Source organism: Aspergillus oryzae, chromosome 3 (genome assembly GCF_000184455.2).
Source record: "Aspergillus oryzae RIB40 DNA, chromosome 3".
Lineage (NCBI taxonomy): Eukaryota > Fungi > Ascomycota > Eurotiomycetes > Eurotiales > Aspergillaceae > Aspergillus > Aspergillus oryzae.
In genome coordinates, this window is record NC_036437.1 from 434,681 (window position 1) to 451,470 (window position 16,790).

A 16,790-nucleotide genomic window follows, 5' to 3' on the forward strand; every position below is an offset into this window, starting at 1 on the left:
TTTCAAGTTGTTCCAGGTCGACAGATGCACGACAGATGCACCACGCATGGCGCCAATACACACTCAACTGATTACTAGATCCGCCTACCTGAGTCAGGCTCAAGGTACCAGATCCGGAGTATATGTCACAGTAATCCTGCGGATCATCCAGACAGTCCACGCATCAGAATTCACAACAACCATTTCGATGAAGGCGAAATGGCTCAGGTCTACATTTAATGCGCTGAAATGTCTATTGACGTCACAGGGTTAAGTGGACATCAGATGACTGGCCCAAGTCATCGGAACTGCAACATCTGATAAGAGCCTCGGACATCATCACTTGCTTCGCTTGGCGCACTGCCCTAACCGTCAATAAGTAATATACATGATTACGTCTTTGGTCTCATGTCCCCTGAAGTAGACACATATATCAAAAGTCTACTGTATTATTACTACGATATCGTTGGTACATCACGTAGATGGCGAAGAAAACGAGTACATTTCTTCATGCAATGCAGCCGGGCTGCTCTACCATGACCAGCAAAAGAAATGCTTTTAGAGCGGTGTGGAGGCCCGAAAAGAAGTCCTCCCCAAAAAAACAAAATGTAAATGCAAGGACAGCTTGATCCCGCCGTCCATATTCTCTTCACAATATGCAACAAACCCACCGAAGATGCCACCTCCGAGCTATGGAAAACGTAATCCCTATACAGGGGGCGTGCATAGGGAACTCTTCAAAAACGAAAACGAAAATAAAGTGTAATTATAATAAGACCACAGACTCCTTCATTGAGATCATCAGCCACACAGGGAGCATCTTGATGTCGCCGACAAAGCGACCAGATTACCAGTATCGTTCATGTCGCGTTTCCAAAACAGAATCTGCCTGTCTACTCAGGCACTATCCGGTCTTCCTCGTTCACTCGTAGCTCCACTACGGGTAGCTCGTCGTCGTCGTCATCTGCATCCAATGGAGGAGGGATATCCTGAATTGGTGTCTCCTCCATCGGGGTCCCCGGGTATACCGCTCCGTGACCTCCGGGGCTGTCCGCTAAAGAGGCCAGCCGTAGGTCCGAATCGCTGAAGTCTCCTCCACCAACTGCCTGGTTGCTAGCATCGTCGTCGAGCAGGTCATCGTCATCAGAGGTGGACCCCGGTAGCGCTGTGGTCATCTGTGAACGGCCGTGAGCATCCGGGACTCGGTTGAAAGACCACGAGGGCGGACTCGGGAAGCGGAACGGATCGGATTGCGCTCCATCACCGAACTCGGCTTCATCAAAACTCATACCTTCCAGTCGGTGTTCTTTACCAACGCTCTTTTCCCCAGAAGTGGGACTATTTGTGTACCCAGGGGGCGCGGTCTCATCCCGGTTCTTCGCTTGGGTTCCGGTTCGCGAACCACCATCTCCCTCCTGGTGAGCTGCTCCGACTCCGGTTAAGACGCTCGACGACCCATTGCGGGATGAGCCGCCGAGACGCCGACCGTCCCCCGACGGTGATTGCCCACGAGATTCGCTCGGCGAACCAGCCTCACTCACAGGTCGGGTAGATGACTCGGTAATTTCCTCAAGGATCTTACCACCGAGCGGACGATCGGACCGGCGGCGGTAGAAGAGGAGGTAGGCAGCCGAGGTGACCACACTTTGGGGGTCAATAGGTCGTGAGACACTTGAGTCTACGTACGTCAGTCATGATACTATTATGCGTGTTGGTGCCAGGGACATACCATTGTACTCGTTCCACTGGCCAGTAAAAAAGTTCTTGGCATATGCAGTATAGTGACCACCACCAAGACCACCGTAGTGGTTGTCAACCGCGAAAAGGTCATAGACCAAGCTCTTACCCTCTTCCGGAGCTTCCACTCTGCCACTCATATCGAGGCCTTCCACAGGGAAGTCAACGAGCACATCCAACTTATCCCGGAAACCGCGGCTGGCACTGAATCTCTTGAGGTGCATGACGAGGATATCAGGTGTCCTCCATAGTTGGAACTTCTTGCTAGCTCGGCGGTGCTCCTTGCAGCGTGGACAGTACCAAGCATCATTTTCGGAAAGTATTTCCTCCTTGTTGAATTCGTCCAGACACTCCTCAAGGCTGACACCCCTCTTCTTGCGAGTTTGGCGGAGTTGACGGCGCTTATTCAGTTCGGGGTCATTCACCCGCTCAACGTCCTGCCATGTTGGGATACCGCGGAGGGGATCACGGTCTTTCTTACTACCGCCAAAAAGAGCGTCGTACACATCTTCATTCCAGTCCACAACAAGTCCCTCTCCTGGTCGAACCAGGGGCCGAATCTGAACTCTAGCAACTGGAGCCGGGGTGCGAGAGACTTCTGCAGAGTTATCGGCATCACTACCTGAAGCTGATCCACTCTCAGCAGCCTTTGAATCTGCCGGGTCGGATGTCTCGTCAGACTCCTCTGGTGGAGTGACTGGCTTTGTCTTTATACGGAACGACATCTTGGGGTACTCTTTATTGTCTTCCACCGAAGACCAACCGAGAGGCACTGGCTCGTTACCCTTCATGATCTTCAATTCGAACAGGTCTCGGAAGCGAGCTGGAATCGAGCTTCCAGAGAGAGGAGCACCATTCTGGGAGGCGGAGTCTGCATCGCGCATGGACACATCTACCATACCATCTTCGCCGTCCACGGAAGATGTCTTGATCTTGGAATCGGCGGACTGGGCGTCGTCATCGTTCATAACAACAGTATCCGAATCTTCCTGTGTCGCCTCTTGCTGCTCCTCTCCGAGAACTTCCTCATTCAGGAAGTCACGGGTGGTCATCGTGGCCGCCCTACCAAGCACCTTACCATAGATGGCATCGAAGTCATAAGCCTCCTCCCGAGTGACAACGATGTACGAGGGCACACCAAAAAGGTCCCGCTTTGACTTTGACCGTTCCACACGGTTGAAAATGGGCACCAAAATGCGATCAGCCTTAGGAGAGTCAATACTTGGGATCTCCTCCTGATCCGACCTGCTGAAGGAAAAGTAACTCTTCTGAGGCTTGTCCGGGTTGTAATTAGTCGGCACGGACTCGACTTCAAAAAAAGCAATCTCATCATTTCCAGAAATTTGGCACTCAGCGATGAAGCTTGTGTTATCAAACATTCTGTAGAACTTGCGCTTGAAGATCTCGGCCATGATCAGGCGTTCAGGGTCGGTGCCTTGCTTCTTAGCAACTAGTTCCTTCAAGGATTTGACACTAGAATTCTTGTCGATTTCTACATCAAACCGAACTGGTTTCTTTTGTAGACCGAAGTAGAATACCTCTTTACCCCAGAGATTCTCGATGGGGAGTTGGAGGGTGAGATTGTTGAATGGGTCGAAGATGATGCTGACCTTGTCGCAGGCAGGGCAAACAAGAGTCGACTTGTACATGCCAGCGAAGAGGTCCGTAATGACGGAATCGTTGCGAGCTTTGTAAATATCCCAACATTTGTCCGCGAACTCGGTAAGTGCAGCCTTGTCATGAACCATTTCGTCTGTGGAGTCGGGCTTCTCGATGTAGGGTTTCTTGAGGATCCTGTTCAGATCCTCCTGGAGCCCGTCCAGAAGGAAGAGCAGGAATTCTTGAGAGTCCTGCTGGCCATACCCAGAGAATGCTGGGCCATAGCGACCAATAGTATGTTTCAGCTGCCTGGGAGCAAAGGAGGACTGGCCTGCCTCGTCATAGATCATACGTAGCAAATTGGCATACGCCTTCGCTACATCACCATTGTGAGCCAGCGGGTTGCTAGGGTTGAGATCCTGCTTATACACATCATCTACGGGCCATGGTTGTCAGTAATAGTCCGTGTGGAATGCTATAGGTGACGATGAATACATACTTAGGAAGTAATAGGTCAGCTCCTCAACGCTTCGTACGCACTGCAGGGCAGAGTTCATGTAGCACGTATTTCCAAGATTGCTTAGACCCGTGCAGCCGCGAGGCTTCCCGTCTTTCCGTCGTCCCCTAACTGGCTCTGGTACCGGAGACGATCGGCCACTGGCGGTAGGGCTCTTGTTCTTCAGCTTAGACGAAGCGCCATTCTTGAGACTACCCGAGGGAACACCAAGGCGATTAAGTGTCTGCTTGGACGCCTCAGAGACCCACTCCCCACCAGGTATACGTTCCTCGAGCACCACGACATCGCTGCCGCCGAGTCCAGCAAGATCCAACGTCATCCGACCGTTGTAATTTGGGTTGGCGGTCTGATCTTTAGCGTCCTCAAACAACTCCCGTTGGGCACCCTCAGAAAGCGAGAGGAACGTATTAAGATCGATCACGAGATTGTTACCGGCGTTAGCGACAATTGAGGCTGCAGGCGCCGGTGAAGCGCTTCGCGATGCAGCTGGGGTCATTGCGGCGGATGCTGTCGCACTGCCCAAACCGCCCAAGATTCTCCACACACGGACCTTGGTTGACATATCGATGTTGGCCAGTGTTTTAGCTTCCTTCAGCCACTTCTGGAAGTTAGAATGCCTGCTAGCTAAAATCCGTACGGGCTTCATGTTTTTCTCCTTCAGGGACTGAGGGGTAGTGCCCCCGGACAGGCTGGACAGTTTCAGGATCGTGAAAATTGGCGGATTAATCTCATACTGGATATTCTCGGACTCCCCGCCAATGCTGGTGTTATGGGCGTAGCGAACAATGGCTGGTGACTGGTCCGCCAAGCCGTACCATTGCATAATCAGATCCCATCCTTCTTGAGGAACAATCTCGAAGTCTTCGCTCATCTGCAAGCCTGGGCGTAAGGGTACGAAGGGCTCTCCCTTTTCGTCCTTGAAGGACGCATTCGCAGGATCGGTAACTAGAACCAAGTCAGAGTTGTCCACCGGACCAACCTCTCCTTCTGTGGCAGTCTTGTCCGTTTTGTCTGCATGCGTTGAGCTCCTAGAGAGCACCCGCTTTAGCCATGCCATTGACACCACATACCCCTTCTGTCCTTCCTTGAGGGGTTGCATCATGAAACACGTTACTTTCGCGACCTGGTCATCGTAGGAGGGTCGCTCAGATGTGGTAGAAGGCTGGGCCTTGGAATGGGCCCTGGTCGCAGTAGGGGCGGTGTAAGTTGACATGCTGGAAGGGGTGGGATAGACGTTGTCAGATCCGGAAACATCGTTCGTAGTAGAATCGTCGTCCTCCGTTCCGGTTGTATCCATTTTATCCGACTGGGACTCCTTCCCGGTCGGAGCCAAATCCATTTCCACATCTTGTTCGGCGTCGGGAGCCGCCCGCTTCACACCGGGGGAGGATGAGCGGGTGTCACGCCCAGCGGGCGAAGCACTACCATCTCGCTGATCGGAGCCAGGCATATCTGTGGGCGGATCGCTGGCGAGGGAGAGTCCAGCGCAAGCAGCGGAAGGGAGGTCGACGGGGCTACCAGCGAAATCCGGGGTAGAACTGGTCCCAAGCACTTCCTCCTGCAAATGGGCGGGGATATAACGTTGCGGAGGAGAGGAAGAGCCTTGGCGTTGGGTCGCACTAGGATCGGAGGACAGACGAGGGTTTGGTGGCGAGGACGTGGAGGTTGTATCGGAGTTGTGGTGTCCGTGACGTCTTCCGGCCTGCGAGGCAAACGACAAACCCGGAAGGGTTCCTGGTCTGCGAGGCTCTGCTACCTTACGGCGCTTTGTGGAAGACGTCGTGACGGAGAGCTGCGCACGTCTCGTGGCAGCTCGAGGTAACACGATGGAGGGAGTTGTATGTTAAGGAACACGCCAATGATAAGCGATCGAATCGGTGAGAACCTTCGACGAGAAACGCAACGACAGGGAAAAGGGAAAAAGAAAAAAAAGTGTAAAGCAGCGAGCCAAAGGGAAGCGAACTGAATGGAAAAGAAAATCCGTTCGAAAACCCGTTTCGAGAGGCGGAGGAAATCTCAAGTCGTCAAACTAGGTTTTACGATCGCTGAGTGGCCAAGGTGTCGGGCGGTGTGGGGTAGGGAAACGAAAAATACCTGTAACTTAAGGTTAAATTCAGTCGTACAAATTTAGGGTTCAACTGGGGAAAGTTGTTATCGTTTCTCTCTCCCTCACTTTCTTACCTGGTTCTCATCATATAACCAGTTCCGATGGTTATCCAGATCTGGGGAAGAGCTATTTATCAGATCATCCCATTGTATCTATTTTAGTCAAATCCACCTCACCTTAGCTGAAGACAATTAATCAGAACATCTCGATTGATTCATTGTTATGGAAGGGATAGGTAATAAAGAGAGGGGGGGAAGAAGGGATGAAAGAATTTGAAAAATCAAAGAAGAAATTAACAGTCCAGGAAGTCGGTACCTAGATTAACTAGGCCACAAACCAGGGATCACTGCTGACCTTTCAACCAGCTTCACCCTTGCTGATACTAGTAACAGTAGTCGATGCCTGTCATGTGTTACTTTGGCAGTCATCTGTGTTCCCCCGTGATCATGCTTCGCCTGTGACATCACGCTCCCTCAATACATTTTACACTACGAGCTATCTATATATAGAGTTAAGCTCTTTTGAGTTACTTGGAGCAATATGTGTCAATTCAAACTCTGATCTAGACCCAAGACTGTCCGATATGTCATAAATCTGCCCAACCCACCATCCTATCTATATTATAGTACCTCCTTCCTAAGAAAGCAATACAGTCCCTCCTAGGATCCGATATAGGACCGGTACATGTCATTTCCCGGCAGCAAATACATCGCATCAGCGCGTGTCCCAAACGCAGCATCTGTCTCTTCATTCTTCATAACAACTCTCGCCAAGTCTCCCTGGTAGAGACGCATCAGCCCCTCACATTTCTCGCAAAGGAGCAGACCACACCCAATCGCATCTTGAGAGGAAGCATCTACAGGCTCTTGAAACTTATTGACCGCCTGTAAGGCACCGCATCCGAAAAATGCCGGGTTCGGACACAATGAGCACCACGGATTGATCTTCTTCGGAGCCTGTCCTGGCTTTGGAACCAAGCTATTGTACGCACCCGTCAGATCAAATGTGTCGACATCATATCCTTTGAGCGGGACAATTCGATGAGCTACACATCGTATGACATGAACACGTTCAAGCGCGCAAACAACGCACATACGACTCGGCTCGTGACCTTCAGCAACTTGACCACCACCAATCTCGATGTATCTTCCATCGCCAAAATCCAACACCTCGACTGTTCGTCTGCCCAAACCCAGCAGTCCATATGTGAAGTTGTCGCACCAGTGACACGGGCTAGATCCATCCTCCGGCGGCTCATGGTTAAAGATTACCGGATGCGCCAAGGAGGTGCGAATAACGCGGGTGACGGGGTGGTTTAAATCGCCGTCAATAACTTCATTTGATGGTATCTCAGGCGAAGTTGGCTCTCCGTGATCATTGTGGTTCGCAAGAAGTGAGGAAAGAAATGCTCTTCCCCTATCGGATTTGATGGGGAAAACAACGACGAGACTCTTCTGTTGCTCTGGTGTATCTGAAACCACGTCATGTGGTCGGGATGAACGCTTTCGCCTCCTGGTATATCTGGCCTTCGGATCATAGTTATCGTCATTATCATCATCAATCCAGGTTGAGGTGACCGTCTGCGTACTGAAGCGGGATCGCTCGCGCAGAGAGTACCTGGGGCTGTCACTGGTCTTTGGGAACCCGCGAGATCGTCTGGGTTTGAGAAAGAGCCTCTTGACCCACTCTAGTCGCTCGACGGTGTATGCCATAGTGCGGTAGAACGTCTGTTGTCACTCGACGTCAGTAACTTCTGTAGAGGATGTGATTTGTAGATTGGATGTCTATCAACGGAAAGTGGACTCAGAGTAGCCACGTTGTGGCAACTAGACCGACTCTGAGTTATCACGACTGTCGTTCATGACCCAGAGCTCACCACAAGGGGAAAGTGAGGTTTGGTATGAAGTCCTACATCAACCTAAGAGTGTTTACACCTTCGGGATATTGTTACCTACTAGACATCAATCTTGGACAGCTTACAGTTGATTTAGGATTAAATTGGATGAGTTCATCCTCATGCCACCCTCGCCCGGTAATAAGTCAAACCATGAGGTCAATATGATTTCCTACTCGGCAATTTTATCGGCACAGCTTGGTGTAAACCCCTCGCCCCATGCCAGCGCTCAGTGACCTCAAACATACAGCAGTCCTTTATATCTGCGATGGGTTGTCGATTCTATAAATCTATAGAACCACCATTGAAAGTCCACATGTCTTGTAGCCGTGTGAAAACGTAGGCAGTATATGGCAGCAGAACATCAAGGTGTCATAATTGAGTGAGGTTTTTGAATCTACCATAGAACCCAATTTATGAACTTAATGATACAAGCTCCTCGAGTATCTGTCATATATTGAAGACGTTGATATTAGATATAAGCCGCAATACCCACCTCAAAAGGTAGAATAGTTAGAGAACGGCACAGACACTCGTTGAGTAACGGACGAAGGATATATTTTCAAGGGCGATGATTCACAGCAGCATTGGGTCAATCTTACGAGGCAATACAAACTGATCCGATGAGTGGTACCTGGGCCAACTATAAAGCTTTCCATATTGAGCAAACATGTCTTGAGTCACGTTATGCAATGCACGCACATCAGTTCAGGAATATAAACAGCTGTAGCAGCTCAACCGTTGGCTCTTCCACTGATAATATATCCACAGACTTGATTTCCTCGAGGCTAAATCGCTCGCAACCAATAATGTCACACATTGGACTTGATTACAGACAGCTATGGTCTCGCCCTTTTCAAAGTCCTTGTTATCAGGAGTGCAGGCAGGTAAGCGGCATTGTGTACTGTGCAGACGAAGATTAATAAGAGACAAAGGAACTTTTATTATGATTAAGCTGTGTAGCTAACTTAAGTACAAGTAGCACCAACTCTCAGACAACAAGTCTCTCGGTCGAGTGTTCAGAGGAGACCCGAACAACGATGTCGGTCCGAATCGTGACACCATCGGAAGGCTTATTATGTGAATTTCCGCGCTGGTGGGTTCGCTGCACACTAGCTCTATTCCAGTCAATTTTGTCATTGACGGTCTCTTCATCGTCATCATCATCATCAAAGACAGACATGCCTACTGCTCCTTTGCTTTGTGTATGAGGACGGGAACCAAGTTCGAGGCCCGGATGAGTACCTTTAGACCCACTATGGGACCAGTAGCCACCACTTTGTTCGTTGTCTTTCGACACCATGGAGACACAGAGCCGGATCATTGGGGCCAGAGTTGCGAAAAGGATGCTGTAGTTCTCAATTCTGCAGACTTGTCAGTAATGGGTCTTGGCACAAGTACTACGTAGGAGATCAGGTTTTTTTCACGCACTTCACCCAGAGAATAAAAGGGGTGATATTGTCTGTTTTGGAGCGTCAGAGCATAACAGATCGGAGTGTTTTAGTAGTATTTGAACTCACGGGTAATATCATTCTTGTCCCCGATAGATTTGAGAAGCTATAATCGAGTATACAGGTCAGTGGGATTCTTCAACTCTTGAGTGCTCATTAAGAGAGTATGGAACTCACATATGTCTTCACTATAGATGCAATTCCAGAGAGCAACAAGGGTCCGCTAAGGCTCACTGTCTGCCAAACACGACGAATACGAGCTTGTTTTGGCATCTTGCGTATTCTAGCGCACAGGTGTAGACGGGGAACAGGTCCACGGTCTGTTGCACTGATTGTGAATCGCCAGAGCTGGACGGCGGAGAGTATAGTTAAAAAGAAATCAATAGTAGAATTAAATCCTATTCCAGCGTCAGTATCTTGATATAATGTAACGAGAATTGTGCGAATGTCCCATACCCCCTTGAACAAAGCCTACCGTAGTCTGCACAGATGGCGACTGGCATGTAACAGAGCCATTGGATGGAAGATCATCCCACATGTAATGGAAATAATTGACTCGGTTCGACTGTTGGTCTCACAGGGATTAGTACCTGGACTCTGTTTATTCGATATTACATTCGTCTGGTTACGTACCGCGTGGTAAGGATTGGGCCCACATTGGACAATAATCTGAACAACTGTGACCATATTTATGACGACTTGAATAACCATACAAACAATGATAGCTATCCGTATTTGCTTGTCGGCGCTGTTGAAACAATTATACAGAAAGCACATCATCCCTGATCGACTGATCATGGAAGCAATCACAGCTGAAAACATATTAGTTAGCTTTATGCCTCGGCCTGACAACGAAGAAATAAGCAAGCTTCACAATTATTTATTTGCGCATACCTAATGGCTGAGAAGTAAACTCATTCTTCAGCGTCCCTTTTCTCTCATCGTTAGACAGGAACCACATATGTCTTCCTAGGCCATCTTGATAACTAAAGTCTAAGTCAGAAAAGGTTTTCGGAAGGGTACGAGCGACCGTCCGATATCTGGTGCTCTTCAAACGGACCTTCTCTGGACGAATACCATATGTGCTATATCGAACCCATATGCGACGGCATAGAGAAGATCTTCTGCGCCCCACACTCGCTCCGGAGAACCAACTCGAGGCAACGTCCAACGGATCCAAGTCTTAATCACGTATCGAAAAATCAGTGCCACTGCGGCGATACCGGTAAGGGCCTATAGACACTCCATCGATTAGCCAATTTTTCGCGTTTGTAAATTACCGATTGGTCACGGTCAACGGGAAACTTACCCAGCAGGCATGTATGTAGGGGCCAGCTGTTATGGAATGATTAGTTAATACTCGTGGTCTTCCATCTCTGTTGGGGTAAAACTGAGATGACCAACCGTAGTTCGTATCTTCCCCTTGCGGGGAGGACATTTTAGAGAGGACGGAAGAATACAGAGATTCCTCGCAGCTTTGCGCAGTGTTGCGCTGGAGCAGTAGAAGAGTAAACCTTAAGAGTACGATTGTATGAAGAGATAACCTGAGAAAGTTCTAGTTTCGTGTGAGGAGATGGAACTTCAGAAACCTCTAAAGAACATGGGAGCAAGCCTGTGTGTCTAATTCCCGTTCATAATATGGCCATTCATTGGGTTAATCATTTCATAAGCAACAAGTGCATATTGAAGTAGGCTTGGGGGACCGCATGGCCACAGTTCCGATGCCACTAGATGCAACCAGAAGGAGAGTGTGCATACTAAGCGCTATAGAATGGAACTAGGATCTGTAGACAGGGTTACGCATCCATTACAAGGAAGCATTGCCTCGAAAGGATAAACTGGGAATACGATATCTTCCAATCACACCTGCTGGATAAAGGACTAGCAGGTTAACTACTAAGAGATTTTGGTTTGATGCAGCGAATGAAGCAATTTACATATATTAGCAAAGCTACTTTGTACGGGAAATCCTTTCAGAAGAGGCGTTAGAATCGGGTTAAACGAGCTATTGATCGAGGACCACAGGGGCTAGAAGAGCACTCAGCCAGCCATCACCCAGACCTTGAACGTACTCATTGGATTATAAATTGCGACGGGTTACTGAAACAAATTTTACTTGACAGGGATGTGTCAGGAACTAAAATCGAACCATGATCCTAGTTTGTGATTTCGGATAAATACCCCATCTACGGAGTCCTTGCTCCCTACTTCTGACATGGGGCTGACCGTATGATTCTGGTGGATCTACGATCGTATCGGACGCTACGGAGTCCATCCGGCTACTGGCTAACTCACAGACCACGGAAAACCCCCTGTCGGCCAACAAATTAATGACTCGCGGCCCCATCTTAGCACCAGGCTAACTCCATATCAACGGCTTGATATTGGACAACAACCCTACTGGGGTACAGTGCTCCTATATTAATTTTTTAGTCAAGCCGAAACCAAGCACAAAATTGTGTTATCTAAGTTCATTAGTAGGTACTAATGATGCATGACTCGCAATTATTAGTCGTAATATAATACACAACTACGAAAAATATTTCTTTACCTGCCTTTCAGGCTTTTACTACGTCTTTTCTTATTTTTCCACAAAAGCCAATTCATCCAGATGAACTCCGAGTAGACATTTTACCGCTACTTGAGCAAAAAGGACTTATTAAAGGGGAAATTGCCTTTTGACGGACGCAATACTCTCATCTTAGTTCGCCGGTGTACTTAATAACCAGGAGGTGCTGCCATGGTGGGCTATCATTTGGTTTTAACAAGTACACACCTTGCCTCTTGGCAGTCGCAGCAGGCGTGAGCGATTTAATATGTCACGGTATATGAAGTATACTAGCCGAATATCGAAGGTGCAAATGTCTGGAACCTACCTAATTTATAGAGATAACATGAAATACTTGGATTATACAATGACCCTAGTAAGAAGCTAGGTATCGAGGTAGAAATAAAGATAAGTTGTCCTGCATATCGGAAGAGGTCAATGTGCAACTCTAAGCACAGCCTTTGACGAAGCAGCAGTAAGATCTTGCATATCTAAGTTATTTAGCCAGGCACCTCAAGCGTTAAGATTACGTCCGACCACATCCCTGGTAGATAAACTGCGGTTATCCCGTGCTGCAGTGACACAGCCAATATCCTAATGCTACTACTAGTGCTTATGCCCCTAGGCATCCGGCTAAGCTAATCGGGAATATAGGCATAACATCCCTGTAGCTATGAAACTTTAGAGGCCATACTGTAGAAACTTACGCATTCGGCCAAGACAAGTAGGTGAGTCTACACGATAACTTCTGTGCTAGCTAACAGAACTGAGCCAGTAATATGGAACATACAAGCCACCTCAAAGTTTCCTCATCTCGATCAGTCCTTCTCCAAATTCCGGGTAAGCTTCAAATGTCACCTTTAGTCCTGCTAATGCAGCCATTTGGCGCCACTCGACCGCGCTTCTCTCCCGCCCCGCGTATAATGCAATCATGGCTGAATGCATCTTGGCATAATTCGCATTCTTCGCAAACTCATGAATCAGGATACGAGAATGAGACCCCATAGCCTCAGATATCTTCTGCAACAAACGAGCAGCTTCTAGATCCGACAGATTGTGGAGAATATGCGCGAGGTGATAGACTAAGGCTCCTTTGATGGGTTGTGGGGTGTCCTCCTTGTAGTTCCATGTGGCTAGTGTAATTCCAGGAATCTCTATGATGTCTTGGTTAAACTCTTGTACCACAAGGTCGGAGGCTTGCAAGTCTGGGTATGCCGCTTTAATATCCAGCAACAGCTCTCCACGGCCCCCACCAATATCCACCATGGTAGCCGGAACACCATTTCCTGCCTCGTTCAGCACGGACTGTAAGTCGTATCCGAATGCCTTGAGGCGATCAGGGGCAGTATTTGTCTTCATGAACTTGCCAACCATAAAGTGGTTGAAGCTGTCCATCCGGCCTTCAGCAGCCATAATGGAATAAGTGTGTTGCTTTGCTAGCTCCTCCTGGCCCATTGAGTGATAGGCGTACTGATAAGGCGTCTCCAGCTCCTTAAAGGGGTATTCAAAGTTGTCTGCTTTCAGTTTCTTCATCAAGAATGCAGCGCCCAGGAGAGCTTCAGTTGTACTATAAGCGGTTAGCATAGTTTCGTGGGGTCGAGGTTGTAGAGAATGATGTTTGTTTTACACTGACAAACATTTTACGAGTCTACTTTGGGGAGATCTTACAAGTGAAGTGCACCATGCTGGGCAGAAGGCATGGTAGCCAAGTGTTTGGTGATTGCATTAGCGCTGTACAGATCGTCTCCGGCAATGTCAACAAAACCCAGACCGGACATAGCATATAGGGTATCCTCTGTAGGAAAGTGGGGTAAGTCGCACAGTCTCATTCTATATTGTAGTTTATTTGCAAGGGAACAGTCTTACGAACTAAACGTAAACCTATAGACCAAAGTTAGAGGTGACTGCTTTTCAGGGTGGAGAAGATATGAGACACACATGGCACATTATCTTCAGCCTTATCACCCTTGCTACTTCTGTAAGCGACCAGAACATCTTCTCCGCTCGCTGGGCCCTCGATCTTTGCCAAAGTGTCAAAGAGATCAAAATGCACGGCAACAGGTACAAAACCAAGTGCAGCGACCTTTACATCAGAGGTGAGCATTGTGATCGGTGAAAATGATGATTTGGAGACAAACCGAAGTAACTGTGCTTGCAAGAGCTGCCCCGGGTGGAAGGGAAGACATTTTGGTGCTGTTGCTTAATGTAATGTCCGCGACCGATGAACAAATACTTTTTCGTATACGAACCGTGTCCGACGCTCGACAAACAAGGATCACAATCAATCCAAATTGAATTCCCAACGACAGGGTTTAGATCGTCATGGGGCTAGATTCGCGGTTATATTATGCTGGCGCAATGATACAAACTAAGGGTAAATTACCTACGGTATACAACAACCGGAACATGCCTCAGGTTTTCCGTCGCCAACGCTAACCACCCGCTAAACGTCTCTAGACTAATCAATCCCTGCCAGTCATTTTTGAAGTTACCAATCAGCCACCTTCGTCTATAGTGGTCTTACGCGGTGCAATGCATCTCGCTTTTTAGTTTTTGATCAAATTCTGTGCATGGTCTAGTTCGGTCGAATTCGCGGAAAAGCCGACGGTGGTTGGGATTTTGACGGATCAGGTAACATCCTCTTTCGTGATCGTCTCGCTTGATCATTGCTGAAACTGGACCGAAGCATAATGCAAGTTAAACTACTACTGCAAGGAGTTGGGTAATGCATTAACCACGTGGTCTCGCCTACCTCGTCTAACGTTCCTACCAATCTTTCTCTTGAGAATCCTTCAGCCAGCTCCCCTGGGACCATAATAAGTTTTCCAAAGTCACTCTAAAGTGTTCTTGACCTGCGGTCTGAGTCACCGTACCACGGACAATGAGCGAACCAAAGGTTGAACAGCCAGCATTTCCGATGGACGGGCTTGACAGGGCTGTACCACAAAAGATTGAGACTCATGTTACCACCCTTGAAGATGATGAGGACCGCAACCCTCGGAGCTGGAGTCCAACGAAAAGACGCTTGATGTTCATAACACTCATGTCAAGCTCTATCCTGGCGGATGGGTATGAGCTGGTGTTATAGATTCCGGGAGACACACCACCTACTAACGATTTCCGTAGTGGAATGACATGGGGGTCGACTCTTATTGTTCCCCAGGCCATGGAGTGGGGTATCAGCGTTAATCATTCAGCGACAAGCATGAATTATGGTATGTTGTTGCAAGGTATTGGTGGTCTTATAGCCATCCCCTTGATTGAAGCCTATGGACGGTAAGTGCTATCGTGCTGGCTTTTAGAGGCATCGGCGTAAAAGTTAAGATCAAAACAGTCTTCCTGTATGGTTATGGCCACAGTTTATTACCACCTTCATGGTCCTCGGTGCGACACTTTCAAATGACTACGGCACGTTTACTGCATTTCGATCTCTTCAGGGTCTATTTGGCACGGTCCCGCAGGTTGTCGGTTTGCCAATCATTCATGACATGTATCGTCCCGAAGGTATGCAAAGAAGCAGACCGGTCTAGGTACACTTTTAGAGAATCTTAACTCACAAAAACCTGCAGACTGGCCCCAGATGATCAACATTTGGTACGAGTCACACATCTAAGAATTAACCTTGTCGGATTGTTGATTAGCGATCTAACAGACTATTCCAGGGGAACTACGTTCTTAATAGGTCCTTTTATTGGTCCTGCTCTAGCTGGATACATTGGTGCAGGCAGCAACTGGAAGGTTTCCTTTGGAATTCTAACGGTATTCTACGGAATATCCACCATTTTAATATTCGTATTTGGTTACGAAACATACTTTGTCAAAGGACGGCAATGCCAACGCAATTCCCGCTTACAATCCATTCTTGGAATCAAGAACCACAACTTGCCTGTTGGCCGAACCCTCGGCTACTGGACTAAGTTATTGGCCATCTATATCTTCAAGTTACCCCTTCTCTTGACTGGCATTGCAACTATGGTGAACTTTTGCTGGCCAATTGGTATGCTAGGCTTTTGTTCCCATTTGTTTATCGAAATTTGATTCTGATCTTGCCAAGGTATCACTGTTACTGTTTCAACATTCGTTGCCGAACCTCCTTATCTCTTCAATACGGTTCAGTCCGCCTCTTTGCGATGGGCACCCATCATCGGTGGCTTGATCGGTACTCATTCCCCACACCCCATGATTCTGTTTAGTTTCTTCTTTTTAGAAGAAAAAGAGAGAGAGCGTATGAACGATATCTGACAAACGGAGCAGGCTATGCCTTTGGTTATTGGTTCAACGGATGGATTGAGAGATCTCGCCGAATCAACTGGCGCTCTGAATACCGTCTGCATGGCGTCTGGGTTGCTATCGGAACCATGGCATGTGGTCTCTTGACGTACGGTTTTACTCTAAACTATGGCAAGCACTGGATTGGACTTGCATTCGGTTGGGGTATGGTTGTAGCGGGTATGATTGCTAGCACGGTGTTAGTACTCCCCTACGCTCTCGTTCTAGGTCGTACATACTCACTTATATCGCCTTGTGAAGGTCCATCACTGCATATAACCTTGAGAAGTATCCAGATCAATCCACTGTTGTGTCTGCCATTATCAACGCATGGCGTACGGCAAGTGGGTTCTCCGTAGGATATTTTCAGCCTGCTTGGATCGCGAGAAATGGCATCTCGGCTGTGTTCGGCACTCAGGTTGCTGTTGTCGTTGCAGTATTAATCCTTACTATTACTCCTGTTATTATTATCGAGGGCCGGAAAACTAAGGCACAAGTGGCCCACGCATGATCCTTCTGAAAAATGCATTAATTCAAGGTTTGTCTTAATTTTTAGTATATTCCTAATATTGTTAATGCCTTCGCACAGTTATGTATGAGAAGCCATCATGATCCGGACCTTGCCAGAGAGGACAGGCGCTGTTCGACGGGAGATTGCGAGAAAATAGATAAGGCGTTTTCATATGAAT

At 48.1% G+C, this 16,790-nt stretch overlaps 7 protein-coding genes across 7 annotated transcripts; 3 read left to right on the top strand and 4 right to left on the bottom strand.

Moving 5' to 3' along the window:
• Positions 1–125: 125 nt before the first annotated feature.
• On the bottom strand, positions 126–5,171 carry AO090023000173 (putative ubiquitin-specific protease UBP12; the record flags this gene model as incomplete). The annotated part of the gene is made up of 4 exons (XM_023235460.1): positions 126–136; positions 1,562–1,657; positions 1,709–3,751; positions 3,815–5,171. 4 exons carry the CDS (start codon positions 5,169–5,171, stop codon positions 126–128), a joined length of 3,507 nt encoding a protein of 1,168 aa, XP_023090478.1.
• A 1,427-nt stretch (positions 5,172–6,598) lies between these two features.
• AO090023000174 (putative C6 finger domain protein) lies at positions 6,599–7,651 on the bottom strand (the record flags this gene model as incomplete). Its single annotated transcript, XM_023235461.1, has 1 exon — positions 6,599–7,651. One exon carries the CDS (start codon positions 7,649–7,651, stop codon positions 6,599–6,601), a length of 1,053 nt encoding a protein of 350 aa, XP_023090479.1.
• Positions 7,652–8,674: 1,023 nt separating this feature from the next.
• On the top strand, positions 8,675–9,241 carry AO090023000175 (uncharacterized protein; the record flags this gene model as incomplete). The annotated part of the gene is made up of 2 exons (XM_023235462.1): positions 8,675–8,720; positions 8,961–9,241. 2 exons carry the CDS (start codon positions 8,675–8,677, stop codon positions 9,239–9,241), a joined length of 327 nt encoding a protein of 108 aa, XP_023090480.1.
• A 3,389-nt stretch (positions 9,242–12,630) lies between these two features.
• On the bottom strand, positions 12,631–13,661 carry AO090023000176 (uncharacterized protein; the record flags this gene model as incomplete). Its single annotated transcript, XM_001820700.3, has 2 exons — positions 12,631–13,399; positions 13,501–13,661. The coding sequence occupies 2 exons, from the start codon at positions 13,659–13,661 to the stop codon at positions 12,631–12,633; spliced, it is 930 nt and encodes a 309-aa protein (XP_001820752.3).
• Positions 13,662–13,726: 65 nt separating this feature from the next.
• AO090023000177 (uncharacterized protein) lies at positions 13,727–14,240 on the bottom strand (the record flags this gene model as incomplete). Its single annotated transcript, XM_023235463.1, has 3 exons — positions 13,727–14,025; positions 14,082–14,160; positions 14,220–14,240. The coding sequence occupies 3 exons, from the start codon at positions 14,238–14,240 to the stop codon at positions 13,727–13,729; spliced, it is 399 nt and encodes a 132-aa protein (XP_023090481.1).
• A 966-nt stretch (positions 14,241–15,206) lies between these two features.
• AO090023000179 (uncharacterized protein) lies at positions 15,207–15,870 on the top strand (the record flags this gene model as incomplete). Its single annotated transcript, XM_023235464.1, is given in 3 exon segments — positions 15,207–15,336; positions 15,515–15,829; positions 15,839–15,870. Coding segments are annotated over 3 exon segments (477 nt in total).
• A 320-nt stretch (positions 15,871–16,190) lies between these two features.
• On the top strand, positions 16,191–16,612 carry AO090023000180 (uncharacterized protein; the record flags this gene model as incomplete). The annotated part of the gene is made up of 2 exons (XM_023235465.1): positions 16,191–16,300; positions 16,363–16,612. The coding sequence occupies 2 exons, from the start codon at positions 16,191–16,193 to the stop codon at positions 16,610–16,612; spliced, it is 360 nt and encodes a 119-aa protein (XP_023090483.1).
• Between the last annotated feature and the right edge of the window lie 178 nt (positions 16,613–16,790).